The following is a 24299-nucleotide window of genomic DNA, read 5'->3' as shown; positions in this document are numbered from 1 at the left end:
GTGCTTGATAAGAAATATATTATGTAGTGCATTTACAAATTCCTCACCTCTGACAACCTCTTCATGATACTACAGTTCTGAGAAATGATGCCAGTGTTGATAATTATTTAAAAACTTATATTATTTAATACTTCCTGTTCTAAAGTCTATCCATTTAGAGATTTGCAAAGTCTATTTGTAATAAGCAAAGAGGCAGACTGAAATAAAATACCGTGTTACAAAGAAGCTTGCTTTCGTTCTTAAAGTATGAAAAAGAGTTTAATAGTGAAACAAGAAAGAAAAATGACTGAAGCCTGACCATTGAACATATATGAGTTGACTATTTTAGAATTTCCTCATATTTAAGTAGTAGTATTTTCTTTAAAACACTGTATCCCATTCTGTGTGCAAGGTTAATCTCATGACAGATCTTTACTAAAAATATAATTATTCATACAATTCAAGCAATAACACTAACTGCCCTCTAAACACATATTGACTGAATGTTTTTGATGAAAGACTTTTGGCCTCTTTCAGTTTCCTGTTTGATTTTCTGGCTCTAGACTTCTCAGAATCATAGAAGATTAAAATGGGAATTTACTGTACATTTGGTCATATCTATTCACATTGTAAATGAAGAACTTGGGCTCTAAGAGACTATTATGAGCCCAAGATTCCTAACTTGTGGCAGAAATGGGCTAGAATCACATCCTTACAATTTTCATCCCTTTGTTCTACCCACACACATACCCCACCCCATCTGCCTTACATATTTTCATAATAACTTTTCTCTTCACAGCATTTATCATCTCTTATTTAATCTTTCTTTTATGCTGAAGTATAAGCCCTGTCTTGTTCTCTCTCTTATTTTCAATGGCTCTCTAGGTGCCTAACCCATTATTAGATTCCTGATAATTAGTTGTTAACTGAATGAATGAATGTATCAAGTTACTTCTTCATACTCAGTGAACTGACTGAAATTTAACACCTTAAAGTAATAGCATATGATAAGTTTTTGTGAAAGCTTGAAATGATATGCAAAATTTTCAGAATATGTCTAAATCATTCCCTCTACAGTTCTCTTAGTTCTCAAAGGGATTCGCTCTAAAAAAGAAAAAAAGAAAAAAAAAAGAAAAAAAAGAAAAAGAAAAAAAAGCTCTAAATCATTGCCTTGGGCAAAGATTCCCAAGGTAGTGTTTTACTCTACAATACTAAGAATGTCAACTTTACAAAAAAAGTTAATACCTTTTAGCTTACTTTTTATTCCACAGGTTGATTTGTAGCATTCCCTTGGCATATTTTAGAAGCTTGGAATTTTTCAGGATCAGGCCTGTAGCAGGTCAGTGCTAAGGCTAGGAGGAATATCTAATTAAGGACTGACTGCAAAGCTATGACACCATGGGACTTTCAGCAGAGATAACAGGAGTAATTCCATAGTCCTTGAGCACAAATACATTCTGTTCACACAATACTTACCTTTTCAGCTGGAAGGATGTACTGTTTCATGAAATGCTTTACCCTGGTAAGAATTTCCTGGCCTCTCCTAGTCTGTACAAACAACTCTCGGGTGGTATCAATCTGGGATAGTGTAGTTCTGAAGGTTCTTTGTAAAAAAAAAAAAAACACAAAACAAAAACAAACAAACAAAACAAAAAAAAGTTACAAAGATATCCCAAATTATTAATTTCTGAGTCTAATGTGAAGTCTTCCATAGTTCCCCAAAATAGCACTCAGAAGTAGTTGCTATATATATTCCTCACTAGGGGATATGTTTTTATTGATGGGGGGAAAAGGGAAAGAGAGAGAAACACTGATTGGTTGCCTTCTGTATGAGTTGAATGAGGGTTGAACCTAAAACCCAGGTATGTGCTCTGACTGGGAATCTAACCTGACACATTGTGGAGCCACCATGCCAGGGCAGAAGTTGCCATATTTTGGAATGTTTTCAGTCTTTCATGTTACAAGGTGAATGCAGAATCACTTTATTGTACACATCAAACTTTATACTTAAACATTTATTGGGGAAAACATAAGCCTGGCATGACCTCAAAGGAACCAAAGAAATTGAATACAAATTTAATAATTCTTTTAGTATATGCCTCACAAATAACTGTTGGTTGTCATTACAAACAAGATCTTTAAGGATGTTTATCAAGTACAACACGGTTGTTGTTATAGAAATCACAAATATCCACCCATGAAGTGAACTGTAAAAACAGAATTGTCTTGCCCTAGCCAGTTTGGCTCAATGGATAGAGCATCGGCCTGCAGACTCAAGGGTCCCAGGTTCAATTCCAGTCGAGAGCATGTATCTTGGTTGAGGGCTCATACCCAATGGGGGGTGTGCAGGAGGCAGCTGATCGATGTTTCTCTCTCATCGATGTTTCTAACTCTCTATCCCCCTCCCTTCCTCCCTGTAAAAAAATCAATAAAATGTATATAAACACACACACACACACACACACACACACAAAAAAAAAAACACAAACAACCCATAGAATTATTCTAACTTTGTGCCTTAAGTACTTAAGTACATTGTATCTTGGGCAGAATTTCCAGGGACAGCATCATCAACAAATTCAATAAGTGCCATATATCACACCACTTAGATAGGAGTGCGGTTGGCAAAGTGTATTAAATGCCTCAAAAAGTGATGGAGACATGGATTTCAAAGACCCTTACAAAATGTCTGAATACAACTTAATGGCAAGTGATGGTGGGAGAGAGCAGTATTTCTAAATTTAACAAATCACCTTATATAATTTATAATTTTAAATAGGTATATGTAAATAACAAATATTAGAAGGAAACATTTGAGAGTTTTATCTCTATTCTTAAAAGTTTATATATTCATGTTGTCAGAAATACTTTTAATCATAAATATGGGTATTTTCTTTATATTTATAGTCAATTTATTTTCAAGCAGATAACACATTTACTAATACCAAGCTAACTATTGTGATTGGAAGCAGCAATCCTGGTATAAGAAATAAGAACAATCCCTGTCCTGATAAAGTTTATAACCTTCACATACCTAATAAAGGTTCTAGTTTGGGTTAGCCAGGGAAATCTATTTTGCTTACCTTTTTGAGAGTTGCAATCCGGTTTCTGCCATAGGTTGCACAAAATTGGCAAACTGAAAGCTATTCTCAGATGCGCTATTCCCCAGAAGATATCTACTATATATTCCCTAAAGTAAATTAACACAGAGCAATTAAAGTCACTGAAAAGTACCATTCAACTATCCAGTCTTTGCCGTTTCCCAGCTATGTGAGTCACTAAACTCACAAGGTACCACGATATAAATGAGATTATCATTTTTATTAATTTACATAAAGGAATACTTATTACTCCCCCCCTTCTCCAAATTAAAGAGCCATACTTATATCATGTGGTTAATACACTCTTATCCTAACAGATTGAAACTGAGAATCAAACCAAACTTGAAAATGAGTTCAGCAGTTACCAAAGATACCAAATTGGCAAGTTATATTACCTCTAAAAATCAATGCTTTCCCTTCATAGTGGGGGAAAATCTAAAGAAACCAAAACAAAATGAAAACTATAAAACTGAAAAGATTGCAATGAGATGACCTCTAAGAATATTTTATCGAATGTTTTGGACCCCTATTTTAGATGAAATTACCTCCTTTGAACAGTGTTAGCTAAATGCTAACCAGTTTTTTCTTTCTTAATTCTCCATGTGCTGTGCTTCCATCATAATACTCTCCTCTCCCCACCAAAATCCAATTAACTGAATTTCATTATTATTTTTTTATATAATTCTTATATTTTAAAAATAAGTACATTTTAAAAATTGATTTAGGAGTAGGGGAAGGGAGAGGAAGAGAGAGACAGAGACACCAATGATAAGAAAGAATCATCGATTGGCTGCTTCCTGCATGCCCCATACTGAGGACTGAGCTGGGAAACTTGGGCACATGCCCTGACCAGAGGAATCTAACCGTGACCTCCTGGTTCATAGGTCAATACTCAGCCACTGAGCCAAGCTGGCCAGGCAGCTTATAATTCTTTATGTACTAAAACACTAACAGTTTTTCCATTATTTCCAATTTCGTATTTATAGTTATAATGAAACTAGAGGCCCAGTGCATGAAAATCGTGAATGGGTGCGGTCCATAGGCCTGGCTGGCAATCAAAGCACAAACATCTGGTGTGGAAGGGCAGGTCTCAGCTTACCTTGGGGCCCTGGACAGCACCTTGGCCCCCAGACCCCTGCATGCCCCCATCCACCTGAGTCACAGCGCCCAAGCCCCCACACAGAGATGCGGTGAGCATGGCCAGACACCATGGGCCAGGGTGCAGCATGGGCCTCTGGGCCAACCAAACATTGCTAATTCCATGCCTCCCCCTGGTGGTCAGCACACAACATAGCGAGAGGCCGAACTCCCAGTGGAACGACTGCCCGTGGGGACAATTTGCATATTAGGCTTTTATTATATAGGATTATGATAATCTCTAAGGCTATTACTAGAGGATGGGGCAAATACAGGCTTTTATTGTAGTTGTGAGTACAAGAAACATGTATATCCTTGTATTATTATTTATTAACTAGAGGCCCAGTGCACAAAATTCATGTATGGGGGTGGAAGGGGTTCCTCAGCCCGGCCTGCACCCTCTCACAATCCAGGACCCATCGGGGGATGTCTAGCAGTCAGACATCCCTCTCGCAATCCAGGACTGCTGGCTCCAAACCACTCGCTTGCCTGCCTGATAGCCCCTAATTGCTTGCCTGCCTGCCTGATTGCCCCTAACTGCTTGCCTGCCTGCCTGATCACCCCTAACCACTCACCTGCCTGCCTGATTGCCCCTAACCACTCACCTGCCTGCCTGCCTGCCTGATGCCCCTAACTGCCTCTACCTATCTGCCTGATCACCCCTAACTGCCTCCCTCTTTCTGCCTGCCTGAACATCCCTAATCACTCGGCTGCCTGCCTAATTGCCCCTAACCTCTTGCCTGCCTCCCTGATTACCCTAATCACTCTCCCTCCCTAACTTCTCGCCTACATGCCTGATTGTCCCTAACTGCTTCTGCCTTGGCCCCTTCAGTGGTGGTTTTGTCTGGAACAATGGCTGGAATGAGATCTGGAAGGTAGTTCGGCTGTCTGGTCTAATTAGCATATTATGCTTTTATTATTATAGATTATTGTATCATTTTCCATACTTACTGTAAATCTGCTTTTGCCCCATCCTGTATATAATTTATGACATATTAATATCAATCATAACTCATGTCAAACTTTTATTTGAAATGAAAATCCATTTTAAATTCAAAGCCTAACTGGTATCTGATTTATGGAAACTGACAGATATAGAAACAGCATAAACTCTGTTTTGAGAAACCCATCCAACATAACTAACATGATTAGTAAGATTATAAAATACAGGATGAGATGTAACACAACTATTTCCTAGAAGATAATTTTAGTTGGTTGTGGATGCAATGAACGCTGAAGGGCAGAGAGATACTTGTCTTTAATCGTTCTTTTCCCATTTTTTCTTGTTTCCAAAATCTCATTTACATTTTCTTTCTCCAGTCCCTGCCTCATTGCCAATTATGAAGTATTTCAATTTTTGAAATAAACCTCCAAGATTCAAAGTACATGGAAACTTAATTACGATAATAAAGATTGCATTTCTTTAGATCAAGCTATAATTAAAAAAATGAATTTATGCTCAATCACATACATATGACATTATTAGAAAAATGGAAAAACTTACTCATCTATTCACTCAAAAAATTATATTAAGAGGCTCCTATATGATAGGTACTAGTACTATGCCAGACTTTGGAAAGTTCAAAGTTAATTCTTTCCTCATCATCACCCCTGGTTTATAGTCTGAAGCAGATATCATTAAAATAGTTTAGCCCTGTCTTACATTGGATATGCAGGAAATAGTCAATTCTCACAAACTTTTCTCTTTTTGTCATTAGGCCTCTCTTACTTCCTCCATCTGGTAAGTTTATTATACCAAAAAATAGTAATACATTTTGTTACTCAACTTTTTTCTTTGCCAAATTGCTATTCTATTAATTCTGGAGTTACATTTTACTAATGTTTGGTATTTGTCATTATGAAAAGCTAAATGGTCTAGGCATAAAAAAGTATAAAATCCTTGAAGACCAGAAAATACTGTCAATAGTAGACTAATAAATAATGGTGGAACATGTTAAAAACAATTCATTACCTGTGCTATTCCAGCCATTTTAAAACATTCAAGAGCAAGAAAGAAATTCCAGTTAGGAAGAATAGGATTAAGTCCCCTGCAGCTGCAATATATTGAAATTAGTTCTTCCATTGATGGTATCCCTATAAAAACAGCACGCATTGTAAACTTTCATAAAAACCTCATAGTGAATATTTCAAAATGTAGTAATATTGCATATGTTTATAAAATAGCCATTAGTCCATGTAACAAAGCATGTTCAAAATACTGATTTCCAAAAGGATACTATATACAAAGGATTATACATTGTCATAAATTACTAAAAATAGAATGCTATATTCAGAAAAATCAATAAAGAATAAAATTATTTAGAAACATTTCAAAAACAAATAAAATCTAATTATATAAATTTTAATATACTCTTATTTTTAAGTTTGAGGAAAATAAATAAAATTTTATATTAATATCAATTTAAGTATCATTATGTTCTCATACCTATGTTTTCTTTAAAATAAGAGCCTTGGTTTACTATTGGAATTGTCCTGGGCCAAAAGTAGAACAAGGAGAGATGAGCTAAATCTGACAAAGGATGCCCAATGGTTGACAGCTCCCAGTCCAGTACAGCTATAACTCGAGACTGCAATGAAAAAGAAAACAATTTGGACATATTCAATTGAAAACAACTAAAATAAGTGGGGGACTTTTCCCCCCTCTCTACATAGGAGTCTGTAATTGTTCAATAAACTTCCACCTTTGCTATACAAAAAAAGAAAAAAAAGTGAAACAGAATACGCTCAAAATTATGTTTTCCATCAAAAGCAAAGCTGAGACTATAGTTCATAGTCTTTACCCACAATTGTGCATCTCACTTATCAACTAATTAGCCTTGCAAACATGTCAAACCTGTGGCCCACCAGCCATGAGTTTGACATGTTCAGAGCCAAGTCCTCTGATTCCACTACTAGCCATTGTTCTCCAGCATTTTACTTTACACAGCATTTTACTTTACTTTACACTCTCCTAATGAGTGGAGGCAAAAACAGTTGAAATTTCCCACTGTTGTAAATAACTGTTGTAAAGAAAAAATTCTAATAATTACTTATAAATGTCATATGTAATTAAGAGTTTGTTTGGTGATGAATCTTACAACATAACAAATATTAGAATCTTATGGCAATAGCAATTTTTAAAAATAGGTTATTTTTTGGTATAAATACAAAAATAAAATTGTTAAAAAAAAGAGGTTTGTTTTATGAATACAAAATCTACCATTATATAGCAACATACAGCAAAATAACAGTCATGTAATTTAGAATAAAACAAAATTTTTTCATTCTATTTTGGAACAATATGTTACAAGGGAATATATATTTTTATGTTAAGAAAACATGACATTTAGCTGTAAATACAGGGAGAAAAGCATTTTGCAAAATAACATATATATTATTATTATTATTATTATTATTATTATTATTTTGAGAGAGAGAAAAGAAGGGAGGGGAGAGAGAGACATCAATTTGTTTTTTCATTCAGTTCTGCATTCATTGATTAATTATTTTTAAAAATATATTGTTATTAATTTCAGAGAGGAAGGGAGAAAGAGAGAGATAGAAACATCACTAATGAGAATCAATTACTGGCTGCCCCTGCATGCCTCACACTGGGGTTCGAGGCCACAACCTGGGCATGTGTCCTGACTGGGAATCAAACCATGACACCCTGGTTCATAGGTCAACACTCAATCACTGAGCCGTGCCAGCTGGGTTCTTTGGTTACTTCTTGTATGTGCCCTGACTGGAGATGGAACCTGAAATCTTTACCGTCAGGATGTTGCTCTAACCAACTGAGCTACCCAGCCAGGACTGTATAGTATTTTTGTTTAAATAAAAATGGTTATAAATGAATACTCAAAGTTGAAAGGATATACACCAAACTAATATCAATGGCTGTCATTACTTCAAAGGATTAAGGAGGAGGAGGGGGTATAGGAAAGGGAACCTCCATTGGAGTATTCTCTACAGACATGATAGGAATTGCAGTTTTTAAAATTCTCACCTGAGGACATTCTTCCATTGATTCTTAGAAGGAGTGGGAGAGAGAGGGAACGACAGAGAGAAACACTGAAGAGAGAGAAACACATCAATTGGTTGTCTCCTGCACACGTCCTAACCAGGGCCTGGGCCAGGGAGTAGCCTACCACCAAGGTACGTGTCCTTGACAGGAATTGTACCTGGGACACTTCAGTCAGTGTCCGACGCTCTATCCACTGAGTCAAAATGGCTAGGGCAAGATAATAGAAACTAGGAGTAAGGTTATTACATAAAATTAAATGCCTTAAGTCAAATATAATTGTGTAGGTAGTCATATTTGCTGTTTTCTATGCATAAAGTAGTGTGAAGTATGATCAGCCACAATGTTTATAGTGTACGTAGATTAAAACAAACCAGCTGCTCAAGAGTCACAATTTTTTTTGACAATGAGCCTTAAGAAAAATGACACCTAATAATTTCATAAAGAGAAATTACACAGAGGGCTGAAATGAACTTCAAGAGAACTTTAAGGTGCATATAATCCCCAGAAAGTGACTAAAAAGACAAAATGAGTCAAATTCAAGGCAACACAATATGCTAAGAGTGGGAATCTGGATAAGATAAGCAATGACTTGAGAAAGAATGGAAAAGATGTAAAAAAAAAAAAAAAGCAATAAAAAAAAATCACAGCTGTTACTAAGAGGTGAACTGAAGATTAGATGAAACTATATAGCAGTTAATCTGTCTTCCTGGCCATGACTATTCTGTAGCAAAAACAGAATGACTCAAGCTCAGCGTTGCAGGTTGTGTCAAGTCAAGAGGTGAGAGGGTTCTGGAATAACAACTTACCTAAGGTCAGGAAACTCTATAATTCTTATATTACTTGTACACATCCACAGTCAATAAATAACAATTCAATTGATAATAAAGAAGGCAATTTTTAAGTGGTTCATCATGCCATATATGGGCCAGGCAGGATAAGAAATCAAATGAAGTCATAAGGGGTTCATGGATTCCAGAGTAAGAACAATCAAGTTTTCAGCATCAGGAGACATATAAAGAAGTAAGAGAAGTAGAGAGTGAACAGGGCTAGATCCCTGAAGCTAACCAGTTCCAGTGGAGATGAGAAGCAGCACAATGCAGGAAGAATTACACAGCCCTGGAAGTCTACAGGCCTGAGTTCAGAACCTGACTTTACTGCTAAGGAGCATTTACTAAGGAGTATTTGAAAAATAATCTGTCACAGAAAGGTTGAAAAGACCCAATCCCCATGTCTTCCCTAGGAATAAAATTAAGATTTATAATTATGCTTTTCTCCAACTACACTGACATGTTAAAGACAATGGGGAAAATTAAAAAGAAAAAGCCATTAAAATATGTTTTGTTTTTCATACCAAATCATTTTTTTTTCTTCAGAAGTTAATTAATATAGACTGCAAGGCAGATGACTTCCAAAAAACCAGTGTTGTATAATTTTTTTAAATACATCTGACTACTAATTAATGAATGCAAATGAAGTATATATGGTTTATCTGTTTCAAAGAATACTTGTCTTTCAATACTCACACGAAACTCCAAAATCTTACATACTTCTCTGCCGATGAGTAAGATTTATATTTTGAAAATTAATAGTATTTTCCAGGAAAACTGAATTTCTTTTAAACATTTCCATGAGTAGTTGCTTTGCTAAAATACATGCTTGAACATGTTTCAAATACTTTACAAAAAATAAATGGAAAATAACTAGGGATTGGAAAATTAAGTAACATACTTTAGTTTGCTATAAACTTTAGTAACCCTTTACTGGCTAAACACACAAATTCCTGGAAGGTTTATCACTTAAAATTGTTTTTGCTTTCTTTCATAATTGCTAGGTTTTTTGATGATAAAAATAAAACATGATGTTTTAAAAAAGAAAAACAGAAAAGAAAAAAAACACCAATAAAACCTCAAAACTTAGATATTACAGAAATGTATAACTTTCAAGTTTCTTATAATTTCATCCCTTACAACCATTGTTTACATTTTAATAAGTATTATGGAATATTTACTTTTACCTTAATATTTTTTCTGAAGAACAGATAGTCAGTATTAGAAAAGATGACAAAAAACAGAACCCTGAAATCTCCCCCTGCCTCCCAATTTAAAAGGCACACACACAATGTGAATTTCCTGGATTTGATAATATACAATACTATAGTTGTGTGAAATCATTTGGGAATCTGGATGATGGGAACATCGAATAGTTCTATACTATTTTTACAATTTCTTCTGAGTCTATAATTATTTCAAAATAAAAAGTTAAAAATTTAGGAACAGAAGAGTTAAATAATTTGCTTTAGAGCAACAGGCAGACTGTCAAATTACAGTAGGGAGGGGAGGAAGATCTGGGGGAGATAATAGATCAACCGAAGGACTTGTGTACATGCATATAAGTACAACCAATGGACATAAAACTCTGGGGAAGGAGAGTATGTATGGGAGGGAGGGAGGGGGGCAAAAAAAAAAAATCAATAAAATATATTTAAAAAAAAAGAATAGAATGGGAAAGAATGGGAAAGAAAGAATAGAATAGAATAGAATAGAATAGAATAGAATAGAATAGAATAGAATAATAGGGAGTGCCTTGCTCCCCTCCACATTAATTTATTTGGTAATTATGCCACTTGACTTAATAAATAAAAATAGTCTTAAAAAAAAACAAAAACAAAAAAAACTATGTCATAGAGTGTAATACTACATTGCAGTGAAGTGTAAGAATTTCCAAAGCTGCTGAAAAAAAAAATAATAATTTGCTTTAGGGTCACACTACTATAGAAAAAATTAAGCATAAAATATATGAGATGGAAATAGTAACTTAGTGATTAACTAAAATCAATTCCTTCAATATGGATTCATTCAGAAACACGTAGCCATGTGCTACATAAATGAATAAGATACAGTTGCTGCTTTAAAGGAGCACTCAGTTTAGTAGATCTTCACTTATTGAGGACCTACCATATAGACTTTACAGGCAAAGGTTAAAAAAAAATTAAATCCTTACACTTAAGGGAAAAATTAAAAAGCTTTCAATCATCCTATATAGGATGATTGAACTAATATGCTAATTAGAACAAAAGAACGACCATCTGGATGACCTTCCGGATGACAGTCCAGAAGACATTCCAGACAAAGCCCGAGCTGTGAGTGCGAGGGCAGAGCAGCCGGGGCCAACCCCCTTGCACAAATTTCATGCATCGCGCCTCTAGTATTCCCATAAATATATACTGGTGAATACATGCACATTTCAACTCCAATTTGTGGAGTGCCTGCATACAAAAGAAAAGTCTAATATTCTATTTATTTGTGACATTTTAAAAATGAAGTGGGAAAGAGAATATTGACTAAAGTCTAAAGTTTTATAACTCTTAGTGCCAGTCCACAGTGGGTACTTTTCCCTCTTTGACTACTCTTATAATTCACAGATTCATGCACGGATGGGGTCCCTTGGCCTGGCTGGCAATCGGGGCCATCAGGGCCATCTCGCCCAGTCCCAATTGGGGCCTATCCCAGGGAGAGGGACCATGGGAGGTTGGCTGTGGAAGCACACTGACCATTAGAGGGCAGCTCCTGCATTAATTATCTGCTCCCTAGTGGTCAGTGGGCATCATAGCAACCAGTCATTGACCAGTTGTAATAGTCACTTAGGCTTTTATATATATAGATTGTTTGATACACTTTAGTGCTTGGGTAATATTGTTCTCAGTCATTTCCTGAGTATGTTTTATCTCCATTGGTATTTTGAGCATATTAAGAGCTATATTTCCTTTACAAAATCATGTGTCAGAGCACATAACTGGTAATAAATAAATGCTAGTTGACTTGTACTCTGCCAACCACATGTTACTTTCATAAAAAATTAGCTGTAATAGTTGTAGGAGGCAGAAATTGATTAAATCCCATTTGGTTATGGGATTACTAAATACAAAGTACAAGACATCTTAATAGCTACTAAATAATCCTAAAACATTAAAAGTAATTATATAGCTACCAAATCACTAGTGCAGCTAACTAGCTGAAAGCTATGCCACTAAAGAAAGTTCTTAAAAAAAAAACAAAACCTCTCCCCAACTACTGAATATTCTGCTTGTCCAAAAGAAGATGATATCTGTTGGTCAATTTTAATTCTATAAGAAATAATTTTCTAATATGTGTTTAAATATAATGAAGGAATAACTTTTTGATACTACGGTAACTGAGTAAGTCATTACTTTCAGTATATTATGCTCATCCTAAAATTTAAATACCTTGGAAGACAACACATAATTCAGGAGATCTCAGTCTGAATTTTTCTTTCTTTGCTTAAGTAGTGAATATAATAGAACTATAGTTACAGAACATATAGAGGACTCAGACGTCTTATAAAAGGCTCTAACATATTAATGAATCAAATGGTATAGGTAAAATACAGGTTAGATCCTGCTATGTTTTAAGTTATAAACTTTTATAATTTTTCCAGGTTATAAGTTAACATTTTAAATTCTCCTCTATATTTAACAAAGTTAGAAATAAGAATTCATCAGTGCCATTAACAAAAGGTTACACACACATATAATTACATATATTTACATAATTTTAATATCCAAATTGACTTTTCTAGGAAAAAATTTGTCTTGCTGGTGACTGTGCTCACATGTGTTTATACTATATTTGAACCTGCAAATGATATAGTACTACTTTGAATTATGACAGCAATGCAGTTTATAGTGCATTGCTGTCATAATTTAGGGAACTGTAAAACCTTCACATTAATGTCAGAATACTAAGGGCCACGTGTCTTGCCTAAAATATAGGTGGTAAGAGAGAACAGAAGTAGTTACCTCATCCACACCATACGCTTCCAATCCTAGGCCTTATTGTTGGTGCCCAGTGGAGGAGGTTATAATTTTTTATTTGTTTTTACTCTATAAAGACTACACTGTGTACATTACACAGAGCAAGTTTACATAAATCTCATGCAATTCTTTCCAGGTTTCAAAAGAGGCTTTTGGAATTCTGTCCTCACTGATGTTAAAATAACAAATGAAAAATTCTTCATGAGATAGTAAAATGAAATTAAAATGAGCCAGAAGAAAGAACTGTAAACATGGATAAGCTAATATTTTTAGATGGAAAATGTCGTTGAAGTAAAGAGCACATATGTGTAAATTAGAAAATCCTATTTAAACAGGATTAGATCCACCTTAAAAGTAGGCAACTATGCCAGAAAATCTTCAGGACTCATTTCTAAAAGTTTGAGTGGTGAAGACAGTCCTGACAGTAGGGGAAAATGGAGATGGACTGGGCTCCCTCAGTACTATGGGAGGAACAACTACTTAGTACATGTGTCCCATATCAAACCTTCTTAATTTATTGTAAATGTGACTTATATTACCTCTTTAGGATGGAAAATTATGTTATCTAGCCTGAAATCTCCATGAATTAAATTTTCTTCATTGTCATTATCTGGCAAGTTTTTCATTAGCCAGTCAGAGAGCTGGTTCATGGCAGGAATGTCCTGGTGAGCTGCTGCTCGATATTGCTTTGTCCAAGTTGATACCTAAAGAATAAATAAGAAAAATAATAGTGCTAAAGGTAAAGTATAAAATCCAGCAGTTCTAAAATTCAAACAAAATTCAATTATATCAAAGTTGGTTTTATTTTTAAATGCTCAAGAGAAATGCCTATGATGCTTATATCAGCCTAAAAACATAAACATTTAAATCTTTCTTCCATCTAGTTCCATTATACTTATACAGATTTTTTTTTAATCACACATATAAACAAAATACTGGCCTAGGAATCAAGAGATGTTGGCTCTTTTTATTAAGCAACTATTTTGAAAAAAAAAGAATGCACACACACACGTGTGCATGCACACACACACGCACACACATAAGCACAGAAAAATAAATTATAGAAGGGTCACAAGCAGCAACCCTTGAAAAAGGAAATATGAGACTAGAAGAAGGGAATTTTTTTACTTTTCATTTAAATATTCTTTATTACCCATAGAATCTTCTAAATGCATTACAGGTATGAGAAGTATAAAGACTTTTTATTGTTCTTAGACTCAAATGTAAACAAATCAACCTATTCTCAAAGTCCTCTATCAATTGAGACCATATTATTATATAAGTAGTGGAGACACCTGCTTATAATGGTCTCTCCACTCCTCGAGGTTATCTCTGTTCAATTTAGTGCAGTAAAGATATTTGTTTGAAATCATATGAACCTGGATTTAAATTATATCTAAGCCATTTGTGTTTTGAGACCTGAAAACCTGTACCCCCATCTATAGAATGGGAGTAATAATGTCTTACGGCTCTCACAAAAATGAAAAAGACCTGGCATATAGTAAGTACTCTCCAAACCTTAGTTCTCACCCCTAGCTGGTTTGGCTCAGGGGATAGAGCGTCGGCTTGCGGACTGAAGGATCCCAGGTTTGATTCCAGTCAAGGGCACATGCCTGGGTTGCAGGCTCGATCCCCAATAGGGAATGTGCAGGAAGCAGCCTATCAATAATTTTCTCCCATCATTGATGTTTCTATAGCTCTCTCCCACTCCTTTCTCTCTAAATCAATAAAAATATTTTTTCTTAAAAACAAAACAAAACCTTAGTTCTCTTTTCTTTCCCCTCAACTCCCTCAAAAAGACATGTATACAAAGGAAAACAGGTCCATTCATATCTGTTCTTGCTGTTCCTTTGATTTGAAATACTCACCATCTCTCTTCCCTATCAGTATAGATTTTATCCTTCCTTAAATACACAGTGTATGATATGTCTCTCTCTGGAAGCTCAAGCAAGGGTATACTGATATCTACCATCTGAATAGAACAGCTCTCATGATGCATACCAAACAATTTGCTACTAGATTACATACTCTTTTTATAACATTTTCAAGTTTCATGTAAGTAAAATTCATGAATAGGTTTCTTAAAATGACTATAGTTCCATTGACAAAAGAATGTATTTCTATTTTCTTAATATTTAACACAGTATTTAAGATATAAACACAATGATGCTTAATAAATATGTTAACCTAATTTAAAAGGGAAAAATTGTATAAAAATATGTTGGCAAATTAAATGAAAATCTGAAACAGTCTTGAATTTATATTCTGTCCCTTTCAAAAGTTTGATAAACAAAATCTAATCCTAGAATATAAAGTTATTTTATCTTTAAAACAAGTCAAACTAAAGGCTATTATTAAATACTAGAGGCCCGATGCATGAAATTTGTGCACAGTGGGAGGAGGGAAGGGGTGTGTGTCCTTCAGCCCAGCCGGCACCCTCTCCAATGTGGAACATCCCTTTCACAATCCAGGACTGCTAGCTTCTAACTTTGTTTGCCTGCCTGCCTGATTAACCCTAACTGCTTCTACCTGCCAGCCAGATAACCCCCTAACCACTCCCCTGCCAGCTTGATTGACGCCTAACTGCTCCTCTGCTGGCTTGGCACCCTAACTGCCTTCCCCTGCCAGCCTGTTCACCCCAAACTGTCCTCTCCTGAAGGCCTGTTTCCCGCCACCTCCTCCCCCCAATTGCTCTCCCTTGCAGGCCTGGTTGCCCCCAACTGCCCTCCTCTGCAGGCCTGGTCCTCCCCAATTACTCTCCCCTGCAGGCCTGGTCCCTCCCAACTGCCCTCTCCTGCAGGCCTGTGTCCCTCCCCCACCACTGCCCTCCCCTGCAGACCTGGTCTCCCCCTACTGCCCTCCCCTGTAGGCCTAGTTGCCCCCAAACTGCCCTACCTTGCAGGCCTGGTCTCTCCCAACTGCCCTCCCTGCTGGCCATCTTGTGGCAGACATCTTGTGTCTACATGGGGGCAGCCATCTTGTGTGTTGGAGTGACAGTCAACTTGCATATTACTCTTTTAGTAGATAAGAAAGAGCTGCCCTGGCTGGGTTGCTCAGTTGGTTAGAGCCTCGTCCCATACACCAAAAGGTGGCAATTCGATACCTGGTCAAAGCATATACCCAGGCCGCAGGCTCCATACCTGGTCCGGGTGTGTGTGGAAGGCAACTGATCATGTTTCCTACACAGTTCTCTTTTTCCACCCCCCCTCCTTTCTCTAAAAGCCAATTTTTAAATAAAGTATTTTAAATGTTAGAACCAAAGTATCAGAAAAGTATAAAGTAATAGGTTTTTATTTTGACTAATAATGTGTATTATTTTAAGAACTTGAGGAAAAGAGCTCTGTATGTGGATTCCTTACCTGTCTTTTGCAGTACCCGGCACTTATACCGTATCCTTCCAGCTGCAATGAGTTTATATTCAAAGAATGTAACCGAGCCAAGGTTTCTATCATGGCTACATATATGGCTGCGCGTTCTGCTGGGCTAACTCCAGGAATTGTGATATCACGAAAAATTCGACCCTATGAAAGCAATTACAATAGATAATTTAAACCAAAGTAAATCTTTTCATACTAACTCTTCGCAGTGTCACCATTCCCTACTGCTGACAAAACAAAAGGATGACAGTTTTGCAGCCAAAACCAATTATTTGTAGAATATACTAGAAAAATGTTCATAAGTGAAACAGGTCTGATATAAGAGTATATAATATCAGATGGAAAATGCAAAGATATGCCAAGGTGAACTTAAAGGACAAAAATGACTTTCAGGTTATATTTTACAACAAGAAAAAGCTTTGCCTTAATTGGTTTGGCTCAGTGGATAGAGCGTCGGCCTGTGGACTGAAAGGTCCCAGGTTTGATTCCAGCCAAGGGTGTGTACTTTGGTTGCAGGCACATCCACAGTAGGGGGTGTGCAGGAGGCAGCTGATTGATGTTTCTCTCTCATCGATGTTTCTAATTTTCTATCCATCTCCCTTCCTATCTGTAAAAAAAATGAATAAAATATATTAAAAAAATAAAAACAAAAAGAAAAAGCTTTTAAAAAATTTAAATGTATCATCCTAATGGACTGATTTATTATTTGGAGTTTCTCCCCCCCACTACTTTTCTGGACAATTTTGGTATTACCATTACAAATAGCTCTTTACTGACACCTAGAGGAAAATATTATGCTGAAATTAAAAGTTTGCAAAGCAAACTAATGACCTAAAATGATTAATAAACTATTATTTATTAACATCTAATTTATTAATTGAAAATAAAAGAACAACAAAGCAATATTGCATTAATTTACCTGCACATGTTCCATCACATAAAATTCTGTTCCAATGACAGAAGCATCGCTGCAGTACAATAAAGGCTTGGGAACAGGAAATCCAATAGAAAACAAAGCTTTCTGGACTTTAAATTCTCTATCAATCTAAATAGGATGACATATTATTACAAATCAGAGACACAGACATTTAATAACTACTTGTGAGCTAATATTAAGGCTACAATTCAATTTTTAAATGACCCAGAGGATAATAATTTCCTTATTATTTTCCTTAAATGTAGTTTTGTGCAGCACTAAATTAGGCCAGCACTAAGACATGATAAATTATGCTAACTAGGATAGGCATATTCATGGTTCTGAATATATGAAGGCAACCGATGCTGATCACAATATTTCACAGGTATTATCATAAACATCTCTTTGTTCTCAGCAGTTCCCTGATCACTGGCTTACTCTGTCTCTCTCATGTCTCCCCAGGGGGCTCAGGCAAGTCTCTATTCTAATGCTCTTGGCACAGTCAGCTCCAGGGGCCAGTGGGTACTTGGAGAAGGAAAAATCAACTGCTCCTTCTGGAGATCAATGGAGGTGCTTGTGTCCAAGGCAGGGCATGGGATGCTTCCGGGTAATTGAAGCTGCTGTACAACTAAAGATATCTTTTGGAAAAGGAGGCAACATGAAGCAAGCTGGTACTGAAACAGGAGCCCAAATAAGGTAGTGAGAAGCGTGGGCCTCCTCAACCAGAACAGTTTAGTAACTACTTGTGAGCTAACAATATGGGCCTTTCACTCAGGACCTGAGGACACAGCTTACAGAGAACTGTGATGCCGACTCATCTGCAAGCAAAGTCCCCTTGCCCTGTGGTGCTCCTGGTCCCTCCTCAGGAGAAGAAACCATGCTCACTTGGACAGCACGGATAAAGCAGCTATTGCTGCAATAACTAGAGCAGGGCAGTGACTAAACCTATGACCACTGCGAGAGAAGCCAGCAGTGCCAATGGCTGTAGGAAGAAATGTTTAGAACCACCTTGGTCCTGGGAAATGGGGGTGGGGTGGGATGGTGGTGGGTCAGGGAGTCACAAAGAGGATTACACTATGGGAGCGCTGATATTTTTCAATGCAGATCTGGGAAAAATAAAGGGACTTGAAACAAAGTACTCCAGATCCTTGAGCTGAGAGCATTATGTTGTGCTCAATGTCTTGCGGGAGGATGTTATAAAAAAGAGCATCAAGAAGAGCTGTTTATTGGGGCATAAATCGCTGATAGGTAGGGATTCTCCTTCAGCCATGTCATGTTAAGTTTCATAAAAGTTACCCAACTTGCCCTGGCTGGGTGGTTCAATTGGTTAGAGCATCATGCTGTACCCCAAAAGGTTGCAGGTTCTATTCTGATCAGGGCACATACCCAGGTTGTGGGTTTAATCCCAGGTAAGGGTGTGTGTGTGGGAAGCAACCAATCAATGTCTCTCTCCCTCCCTCCCTCTTTCCTCCTTGTCTGAATCCCTCCTTTCTCCCCTCCCTTTATATCCCCTCCTTTCTAAAACACACACACACACACACACACACACAAAAAAAAACAAACAAAACAAAAAAACAAAAAAAAAAACAACCCACATATCCTCAGGTAAGGATTTTTTTTAAAAGTTACCCAACTTTTTTTTTTAATCTTAAGCATCCAAGTTACTTCATGTATCTGGGAATATGTTAGGAACCAAGAAAGTCAGAATCAGCATTTCCCATTACTATGCTATTAAGCCCACCCCTCAAAGGTCTGGGAAGTCAGCTGGACCTGGGAAGCACCTATTATACATGATAATAATAATACTGTAATTATAAATATTAATGTTCTCCAGGACTTTGGTTTCTTTCTTCTTTCATTTTCTTCTCTAAATATTCATGTTTTCTGAAAATAGAAAGCCTCAATTAAAAAGTATTTTATAATTATAAGTATAGTATTTAGAAAATACTATTAAATGATATTCAAATATTTCTTTTTATCACCAAAATATCAGGGGATTGTTATAGCAAATATTTTAGAATAAGTCAGTGAATAGATATAAGATATAATGTGCTTTTAAAAACAATTTAAATATAGAATCAAGGTGCAATGTATCTATAAATGAGTGGCACTGAAAATATTCTCTTGATGACTATATTTATAGCCAACTGTACAAAAAGGATTTAAATCCACATGACGTCTGGATGTTGTCTGATATTAATAGCCTGTAGACTTAATTTCAGCCTCAAATCCTTTTTCAAAACACAAATGGGAAATACAATTTAAGCGAAATTTTTATCTAAGAAATAAAATGAATTTTCTATTATTTAATAATCACGAGGTGACTTTTAAAAGCAATTTAAATTGTTTTTGTGTCTATAAAATGCATTTATTTGTCAACAAAGAATGTATTAATGCACTTGTATTACAATGTATCATTACCACACCTTATGTGCTTTAGGAAGAAGTGAACCAGGTGGTTTTTTTCTGAGTACATATCCTTGAAAGCCCTTCTGGAGATAAAAGGTTGGATTGGACTGTCCTGATCTAGACAAGAGAAAAGAAATGGTCGATTACAAAGACTTATTGTCCTTCTCCCACAAATCCTACTGAAATGTCGTAAGAAACACAGAATGAAAATACATCCATTTCAATGTTGGAAAGCCAAGAGCGGTGCTGCCAGAAGCTCAGAACATGAGTTTGGGATGATAAAATGCAGATGGCAATGAGAAGGCTAAAAGGACTAATTCCAATGTAACCCTGATATTCGGGGCTAGTGACCTGAATCCAAGCCAGCAAGCTCAGTGTACATTCCTAATAACCTATAATTAAGTTCCTCTCTCCTTCCCAAATACTGGTCTTGCAGAACCTGTTATGGTGAACAGTGCACTGCCCTGGAGGGAGGGTTATTAATACTAGTGCCAGGCCAGACCATCAGATATGACCGGGAGATCTCCCAACACCTGGGGGCCTTCTTGCAAGGCCTGAGAAAAGGACCGGAAGCATAATCTATGTTTGTGGGGCAAAGATCACAGGGAGGGGGATATAAAGAAAAAACCCCGTGCGGGTTCCTTCACTCAGATTTGGAAGACTGTTCCCTGAGTCCGCTGGTGTATTAAACAGTGTCCTTCCTTTTTTTCTCAGAAGTGTCCTTGGTTTTCTTTGGTCTTCTGCAGCAGCAACCTAGTGGCAGTTAGAGGAACTATAACTCCCATGGACAGAGGAGAGGACATTACTCACTGTCTGTAAATCATGAGTTTCATCAGAAGTACCCCTAGACAATGCTCACATCCAATCAAAGGAAGGCTGGGAGAACAACCACTGGAGGTGATCAGTCAGAAATTCATCTAAAGGATGCTGGGATAGCTGGTTAGTGTCCCCTCATCTGCCATTGGAAAGATAAACCCATATGCATCTCCGAGGTTAGTACCCAAGTACAGCCCTCTATAACGGGAATTTTCATAAGCAAGATACTAGAGTGGATATCTGGATTAGGGAAGTGCAACAGTGCTCCAGTAACTCACAGACACCAGGGCACTGGCTTTCCTCACGAGGTGAATAGAAATTCTCACGTACGCTAAGGAAATACACTCCAGCTACCATATCCAAACTATCCAATCTATATCTTCATTTGCTATATGAGCAATTGAGAATTACCCAACTTCTAAAGAATCCAACAACATGAAAGAGAGAGGCCTTAAAAATAAGCAAGCAGCCGAAACCGGTTTGGCTCAATGGATAGAGCGTCGGCTTGGGGACCGAAAGGTCCCGGGTTCGATTCCAGTCAAGGGCATGTACCTTGGTTGCTGGCACAACCCCAGTAGGGGGTGTGCAAGAGGCAGCTGATCGATGACTCTCTCTCATCGATGTTTCTAATTCTCTCTCTCCCTTCCTCTCTGTACAAAATCAATAAAAAATGTTTAAAAAAATAAATAAAAAATAAGCAAGCAGAAGAATCAATCCCTAAGGTAAGAACTACTAAAGGAAAGTGAAATAAAATTATTCCTTCCAAGTTTCTACCTAGCCCTCCAGCCTCCATCTGCAAAGAACAAGAGGTCAGATTGGGCACAGCAGCATCTTTCTCCTATAAGCCAGAGCCATCCTTCCTAACAATCATATCAAAGATCACTGATCTTGGCATCATCTAATCTTGGGTGGGTGCCTTTTAGCATAAGAAAGTAGGGATCCTTACCAATGGTCAGGAATAGAATTGCTGTGTCCTGGGGCATGTCTATTTTTCCATCTTAATCTTTAAAAAATCATATCAGATTGTTTCCCAAAGTAGTAAATTCTCATTCCCACAACTGTGGATATGAGTCCCTGGTGCCCCATATTCCAGCCACTTGTTTGAAACTGTCAGATTAAAAAAAAAAAAAAAAAAGGCAATATGGAGGTGTGGAATGGTATCTCATCATTTCAATTTGCCTTTCACTGAATACTACAGTGCAATGACCTTGGGCATCTTCCAGTCTGTTAACCATTTTTCTGTTGGGCTATTAGAGTTCTTTATACATTCTGTTTAGTAACCTTTTAACCAGTTTATTTAATTATTGGCTTTTTAAATCCATGAATCAATTCATTTCTAAACATGTATATGATAGCTGTCTTTCTTCAGTTGTTTTATAAACTTCTGGCATTTATATTCCGATTTTTTTTTTTTTTTAAGATTGACACTTCAGAATTTTTGAAACTTTCTTTGTGGCCCAACATGTCTTCAATTTTCATAAGCTTTTTTCATGTGTCCTGGAAGGAAATCTGTATTTTCTGTGGGATCGTTCTACCCATATTCTATGTAGGCATACCTCAGAGATACTGCAGATTTGGTTCCAGACTAATGCAATAAGTGAGTTTTAGTCTTTTTGCTGGAGGAAGGTTTTTGCCTTCAATTTGTAAAAAACACAACACCTGTGAAGTGAAATAAGGAATTGCAATAGAATAGGTATGCCTGTACTATTTACGCCACATTTTATTACATTTATCAAGCACAATCCTGGTTAATTTAGCATCCAATCTGATTCAGAATTAGGTCTTTTTCAATTAGATAAATCTCCAACAATTCTCGGAGATACATATGACTGTCTCCATTTTGCCAAAGGAGAACTTACTGCTCAAAGGGGTTAAATCGTCGTCCAGATTTCCACAGCAAATGGCTTAGTTGAAATTTGAACTTTGGTTTTAGTTTGTTACAACACACAAATGTCTAAGCTAGAAATCTCAGCTATTTTTTTTATTTTATTCCATCTTCTCCTTCATCCTCCGTTGACTATTGGGACCAGGTGCCTTATGCCTGAATTATACCTCAAAACCCTCTTTTATCCATGACCTTTGCCACTATTTCTCCCCCCCCCCCCCCACTCTAATCAGGAATATAGATGGTAGTGATAAATACCACTGGTACATAGTTCGGTTGAATGTTTAAGTCCTTTCACTTATTATCAGGATTACTCGGGACAGTTGGGTATTTATTACAGATTAGAAAACTAACTCTCAGAGAGTTTATGTAACACTAGAGCACCTGGAAGAACATCCAGTCTAATTAGCACATTATGCTTTTGTTATTATAGATATTTACATTTCCAGTAACTGGCAGATCTAATTTTCTGGAAGCCGGGACTGTTTTTCTACCTCTCTGTTTACCAAAATACTATTTTTTAGAATAAAGTATTTCTTAAAAACAATTTCTATTATAAAACATCAGGCTAGGGCTAGACTCAAGGTGGAAAACAGTACTGTCAGGATTGTCTTTCAGTTCCAATCCCTCACTTCAAAAAAAAAACACCAAAGCCCAAACTGGTGGTGAGATTTGCCAAGTGGAAAATCTGCCATTAGAATTCGAATCCCGCAGCAGGGGCCATTAAGCCTTCGAGAATATGGCCGATTATGAAGGACTAACACCTGTTTCTCGGTGTGGGGGAAGAGGAATGACACTTGTTTCTCGGTGTATGGGGGAAGAAGTTAATGGTTATAGAAAAAAAGTTGAGCGAAGGCCTCTGTGTACCCCACAGAGCTTCCAAGCCTCAGTGAATCCCGGAGGCACATAATTGGATCCTTGAACAGAGATTCCTTTCTCCTAGTTGGAATCGTGAATAGAATCTCTTCCATTATTGGCCGCGAATTGGAAATTCCCCCGAGTGCAATGCCAGCTCCCGCCTGCAGAGTGTGTCCTTACAGAAGAAACTGGGGTGGCGGGGCATTGGGAACCCACCCAGGGACCAAGGGAGAAAAGCACGAAGCACAGATTTGTTTCCACTGGAGGAGGAGGAGGAGGCTAGTGGAGATACCTGTACTGGGCAATGGTCAGCTTGGCCTCGGGCTGGGCCCCAAAGCCGGGCAAGTGCTGGCTGAGGTAGGCCTCCAAGGGCCCGCAGTCGAACTTGTGCTGAGGCAGCACTTCGGCGGCATCTGGCTCGCAGGAGACTCGGTTCTCCATGTCGGCCGCTGTGGAACCCACACACTTTCCACGCCGGGAGGGGTTCCTTTATAGCCAAGTGGGCGTGGCCTGGGACGAGGCCCGCCTGCGCCCAGCCCGGCTCCAGCCAATCACACACGAGCTAGGCACCGTTGCTGAGCAACACTGGCCCGCGGAACCCTGGTGGTTTCCGCTCTGTTTGGGAAATGCCCGGAGAACCTCTCTTGTGTTGGGATTTTAAATGAGCGGTCAGCCTCACAATCGGAGACCTCCATCTTAACGCCAGCAAAGCCGCGTCCGTCGCTACCGGCAACGAAGAACGCAGGGGCCTCTGCCCCCTCTAAGCCTGTGGCGGAAGACCTAGAGGGTCCGCTTCGGAAAAGGGTCCGTGTGGACCCCGAGCCCAGGAAGAAAAGTTCCCAGTGTTTCCCTGAGCCGCCCACTCGAAATGGCAATATCGCCGGCCGCCCGCTCTGGACGCTTAGGACCTCGGCCCTGCTGAGGCCTGGTCTCACAGGACCCGGCAAAGGAGACAAGTTAGAGGGA

The 24299-nt window shown here is 37.6% G+C and overlaps 1 protein-coding gene across 2 annotated transcripts in view; it reads right to left on the bottom strand.

Annotated features, from left to right (window-relative positions):
* The window catches only part of ACAD11 (acyl-CoA dehydrogenase family member 11), a 59281-nt gene extending 35461 nt beyond the window's left edge, over window positions 1–23820 (bottom strand). Inside the window, exons 1-9 of one of the 2 annotated variants that reach the window (XM_045579285.1) lie at window positions 23626–23820; window positions 19792–19891; window positions 17369–17494; window positions 16432–16593; window positions 13612–13776; window positions 6664–6805; window positions 6190–6311; window positions 3063–3169; window positions 1456–1582 (exon numbers count right to left, since the gene is read on the bottom strand). In XM_045579285.1, coding sequence (XP_045435241.1) covers window positions 1456–1582; window positions 3063–3169; window positions 6190–6311; window positions 6664–6805; window positions 13612–13776; window positions 16432–16593; window positions 17369–17494; window positions 19792–19891; window positions 23626–23774 — 1200 coding nt within the window. In that variant the 5' untranslated portion in view covers window positions 23775–23820. The remainder of the gene's footprint in view (window positions 1–1455; window positions 1583–3062; window positions 3170–6189; window positions 6312–6663; window positions 6806–13611; window positions 13777–16431; window positions 16594–17368; window positions 17495–19791; window positions 19892–23625) is intronic. The other variant, XM_036431468.2, reaches the window with a different exon arrangement.
* Window positions 23821–24299: the final 479 nt, after the last annotated feature.

The sequence above is a fragment of the Pipistrellus kuhlii genome, unplaced genomic scaffold (assembly GCF_014108245.1).
Source record: "Pipistrellus kuhlii isolate mPipKuh1 unplaced genomic scaffold, mPipKuh1.p scaffold_m20_p_11, whole genome shotgun sequence".
Lineage (NCBI taxonomy): Eukaryota > Metazoa > Chordata > Mammalia > Chiroptera > Vespertilionidae > Pipistrellus > Pipistrellus kuhlii.
Note: the sequence above shows the minus strand (reverse complement) of the source record. Positions and strands in the feature narration are given on the sequence as shown.